The sequence below is a fragment of the Octopus bimaculoides genome, chromosome 16 (assembly GCF_001194135.2).
Source record: "Octopus bimaculoides isolate UCB-OBI-ISO-001 chromosome 16, ASM119413v2, whole genome shotgun sequence".
Taxonomy (NCBI): domain Eukaryota; kingdom Metazoa; phylum Mollusca; class Cephalopoda; order Octopoda; family Octopodidae; genus Octopus; species Octopus bimaculoides.
This window is the reverse complement of record NC_068996.1, coordinates 21,045,419-21,050,761: the sequence shown is the minus strand read 5'-3', so window position 1 is coordinate 21,050,761 and position 5,343 is coordinate 21,045,419. Positions and strand designations below refer to the sequence as shown.

The 5,343-nt window shown below is 36.3% G+C and overlaps 1 protein-coding gene across 2 annotated transcripts in view; it reads left to right on the top strand.

The window, feature by feature from the left end:
- LOC128249599 (uncharacterized) overlaps positions 1-5,303 on the top strand; it is a 35,937-nt gene extending 30,634 nt beyond the window's left edge. For both annotated transcript variants that reach the window (XM_052973567.1, XM_052973566.1), the window contains one exon: positions 3,847-5,303. In XM_052973567.1, the coding sequence (XP_052829527.1) occupies positions 3,915-5,216 (1,302 nt within the window). In that variant the 5' untranslated portion in view covers positions 3,847-3,914 and the 3' untranslated portion in view covers positions 5,217-5,303. The remainder of the gene's footprint in view (positions 1-3,846) is intronic.
- Positions 5,304-5,343: the final 40 nt, after the last annotated feature.

Sequence of the window (5,343 nt, the reverse complement as noted above, 5' to 3'; positions counted from 1 at the left end):
ATATATATATACATATATATATATACATATATATATACATATATATATATACATATATATATATACACATATATATATATATATATATATATATATACACATACACGACGGGCTTCTTTCAGTTTCCGTCTACCAAATCCACTCACAAGACTTTGGTCGGCCTGAGGCTATAGTAGAAGACACTTGCCCAAGGTGCCACGCAGTGGGACTGAACCCGGAACCATGTGGTTGGTAAGCAAGCTACTTACCACGAGGCCACTCCTACGCCTATACACAATAACTATATAGTATATATCGTGACTTAAATACATGCAATAGATTCTTATGCTTGTTTCAGTTAGTGACTGTGGCCATCCTGGGGCACTTCTTTGGAAGATTTTGTCAGTTCAATTATCATCACCACCCCAGTACTTATTAGGGGCTAGTACTTATCCTACTTACTTACCCTATCTGTTTCTTTATACTGAACTGCTACATTACAGTATCTTAAACACTGGTTACTAAATAGTGAGACACATTTATGTAAAGATTTTTTTAAAGATAGTGTAAGTCTAGTTACAAGTAGTGTAGTGACAGAAAACTGAATAAGATCTTCCACAATAATCAAGTCATGTGTTTGTCTACTGGACTACAAGGAGAGCCTGTTCCTTTTACAAACATACGCATAAAATGTGTAACCATTATTCAATAGCTGTCAAACATCAAATTAAAGAGATTCAATATTTGGTGTTATTATTTAGCCGTAGCCCAACTTTAATCAGATGTGCTCTGGCCAATGTAGTTGTACTATCACTTATTCAGTCACAATGTACCTTTGGCTACATTATCCTTCCTTTAAAACAGTTATGGTATCATTTAAGGGTGATTTTGATTGTTGCTTCTAGCAGGTCAAGGGGAATGTCTAATCTATGTAGCTTAACTTTGTTTATCTGTATATTACTTGACAATTTATCTAGCTTCTATGAGTTGTATGTAATGTATTTTATTTAGGCCAATATAGTAACCTGTTAATCTTGAGTTCCCCTCTACATATCCTTAGACAACACTGAATCACTCTAAATAAACTATTGCATTCTGTTTTTGTATTGACTATTTCTCTTGTTTGCTGCTTATACGTGTTTGTGTTTATATATTGTAAAGCCGTAGACTCAAGGAGTAGGGTTCATTTATTTCACAACCTTCTTTGGCACTGTTAATTTATATAGAAGAAATTATGCTTACATGATTGCATTACAGTAATCCCTCAACTATTGTGGATGTTACATTCCCAAAAACCCCGCAATAGATGAAAATCCATGAAGTAGAAACAATAGTTTTTTCAGGTTTTTTCTTTTTAAAATTTGCATATATTTATTTTATTATAAATGCAAAACAACAACGAAGGAATCAACGTAAGCTTATATAATAAACCACAACTGCAATATGGTGAGAGATTACTGTATTATGAATGCTCAGCATGAAAGCTAGCTCATCAGATCACAGGTACATCATGGTTACACCAAAAATTCAACCCTAAATATGCACATGAAACTTTTTTATATACAATATATGGAAGGCCAAAAATGAACAAAATTAAATTGATTTGGTCAGTAGCATAAGTGGATTCTGAGAATCATGTGATCAGTAGTAACTACACAACTCTCTGAATCCACTTACACTACTTGTTTATATATGTATAGACATAGTTGCCTGTTTGTCTTCTGTCTTCCACTCTGTGTGCAAACATCTCTCTATTCTTACAAGAGTTTTGAATATGGCCTACTATTAAATCATAGAGATAAAGTGTTTGAAGTATTTAGAGCATGAGCAGTGGGCAGGGATCATCATATCCACTATGCTTCAGTAATTTACTTTACTAATTAAGCATCATGATAATTATCATTGGTACGTTACTGTGTACATTATACATTACCTACTCTTAACCCTCTTTGAGCCAATGAACAGCTTGCTAAAAATAGAGGCCAAAATTTCCCTCCAATCATGCTTTGCTATCTGAATGAAGAACACAATTGCTAACAGTCCAAGATACAATGTCCCCTACCTACCCCCCAAAAAGGAAAGAAATAATGCAATTACTAAGACTTGCTATTTCAACACAGAAAAGATACTTGAAAAGTAGGTGCAGGTGAGGATCATAGGTATGACTTTGGTAAGTGGTGCTACATCATTAAACAAACGTCATTTAGATTTGTTTTTTAACCATGGAGATGTGTATGATGCAAGGAGGTACATTTATATACATACATGCTAATTTTTCTAGAATTAGTGACATAATAAAACGCAGTAAAATTATGCCAAGTGGAGTAACAACCAGAAACAACCTAGTGTAGAGGTGGGGCCTCTCTAGTCAATGTGTGTAATACAACAAATGCGGCAGGTTTTATCTTCATCTATGATGCTAGATGATGTGATCTATCCACTTAATGCTGCATGCAAAAGCGAGTGTGGACCAACTTTAATTAAACCAAAATTAAAGGTTATTTGGTAACAAATGGTTGTGCTCAGATTTTTCACTGTGCATTGTAGACGGCTAATCAATACTCTGAAGTGTAGTGGATTGAATAGATTCCAATGGATAAGTATTTATTGTATCAGATCTACTTCAAACAACAGTCAAATCTCCTTCAAATGACACTCTACATCATACACATGTGTGTGTGGAATTATAAACAACACAAATATATATTATTCTTCTGTATGTTTCACCATTGCAGTTGTTTGGAACTCTGTGTAATTGAATGTAATTGAATGCTTAACCACAACAGATCACCATGGAACACTTTATTGCATTGTGATACAAATAACTAATGTCTAGAGTTGGGCAGATGGTAAGACATTTATAGGCGCAGGGGTGGTTGTGTGGTAAGTAGCTTGCTTACCAACCACATGGTTCTAGGTTCAGTCCCACTGTGTGGCACCTTGGGCAAGTGTCTTCTACTATAGCCTCTATATATGTGTGTGTGTCTGTATTTGTCCCCCCCCCCCAACTTCGGCTGACATCCGATGCTGGTGTGTTTACGTCCCTGTAACTTAGTGGTTCGGCAAAAGAGACCGATAGAATAAGTACTAGGCTTCCAAAGAATAAGTCCTGGGGTCGATTTGCTCGACTAAAGGCGGTGCTCCAGCATGGCTGCAGTCAAATGACTAAAACAAGTAAAAGAGTAAAGAGTATTTTGAGAAGGAAGACGAAATGCACTGCTTTTGTTTCAGTTAATTTTGAAAATAACTAAGAGTTTAGTGAAACAGCTTTGTTATCAAACTAGTGTTTGGAACTTAAATAAACATGGAATTCTGATGGACGGCTTTAATTTAGGTCACTTTAAAACAGGAAGATTGTATGAAAATTGGGGGTAGTCTTAGATGGGTTGGTATCAAAAGGGTTAATATTTGAACCTAAAACTTCAAGTAAATAATACTGTAAATCATTGGAGATGTGACATGTTTAAACCAGCATTTTATTTTCATTGGTTCATAATATTTTTTATTTTTTTCTGGCTCACATTTAAAATATGTATCTAGCAAACATTCTGAAACTATTCTTCTGTCCTAACTGATAAGATGTTGGATATGTTAAATTATTCTGTATGTATGTGAAGCTTGTCCTGATAACTCTATCGTGCGTGTGTATGTAGTTTATGAAATTTTCTAATTAGATCCCAACTTCACCTGTTTGGAGTTATCTGCCATACTTGACTAACATTATTTCCTCAACAGATACTTACTTCTAGTTAGGTCATTTGAAGTTATTTGTATTAAATATGTTAATATTTACTTGCCAATTAATTTCTTAGTATCATAGATTTCATTCTATATTTCTAAATTTTTTCTTTTTTTCTTTTTTTCCAGATTGTTTTATAAGGCAACTATTTAAGTAGCCATTTATTTGAAAGACATTCGACTGGTTTTGCTACATAATGGCTCAAAATGATCTTCAACTTTCAAATGAAAATACCCACAGCCAGAGTGGTTCTGAAGAAGACTCAATGGATGTATGTGATAACACTTTAGAAACATCTCAGGAAAGCAAACCAGACCGAAGTCGAAGAAAAGGCAGTGATGTTCATCAACTAAAACAATCAACTCTTGAAGATCCTAGGCATGATTCTTCTCCTCGGGAAAGCTATATGCAAGATATACCTCTAGATTTTTCTATGCCAAAACGAAAAGATGGCATAGACTCTTTAAGCAATTCACCAAAACATGAAATTCACTCTCCATTCATATCCTCTTCGCCTCCACATACAATGGTTTCGGGAAGAAATTCTTCCAATATATATAATGACTGTGGTGGCACTAATGGCTGTGTGTCTCCTGTTGATATGCCATCTGAACATATTTTATCTGGTCCTTGTGACAGCAAATCTTCAGATGCCATGTCAACTTCACTTGTGAATGGTCAGCTGATTGATGCTGGCATGTCCTCGGATTTTCTTCTCAGAGAAAGATCTCATTCTTTTTCCTCCCCTTCTCTGCAAAAACAAAGGCACCATGCCATTCCTCAGCGCCAGCCTCGAAGTGGAGTTTGGCGAGGTGGTGGTCAACTACGACCTCATCACATGAATGAAACTGCACTAATGTCTGCTATTGCTGCTAATACAGTTGGATATTCAGAGCTTATATCACCACATCCACCTGGGTGTACATCCCCTATTCTTGGAAATGTACAGAGTGTAGGAAATGAAGAAGTGTTATCAATGTACAAAGATCATATGCACAAGTTAGGTGGGGTTGATAAACATCGCTATACATTCCTTGCCTCTGGCATTCCCAGTTGTGTTACCGAAAGTGTCAGTGGTAACAGTATTATAGCGTCTCTCCCGAATATGTTAGCGCCATCCATACCATCGACAGCTGGGCGACACTCTACAGCGACAGCTAGTGCCACTGCTGCAACAAACTGTATTTCATCCTCAATAACTCCGCCCTCTACATCCTCCATATCCTCCACATCATCAAGCTGTACTATGGTAACAACTACCCCTGCCAAAAGGCGTCCCAGGTCCCTGCCAGACAACCAAAAAGATGAAGCTTACTGGGAAAGGAGACGGAAAAACAATGAAGCTGCTAAACGTTCTCGAGATGCTAGAAGAATGAAGGAGGAGGAAATAGCTTTGCGAGCATCATTTCTGGAACAAGAAAATCTAAAACTCAAAGTTGAAGTTGCTTCTTTAAAAACAGAAACAGCCAAGCTGAAATGTCTGTTATTCAACAGTTAAGGGACTTCTTTTTCTTTTTTTTTTTTTTTTTCCCCCCCAAAAGAGAAAATTTTTGTGTCCATTGAAAACTAAAACTTTTTTTTTCACCAAATCCCCATCCCTCACACACACACACACACACACACAC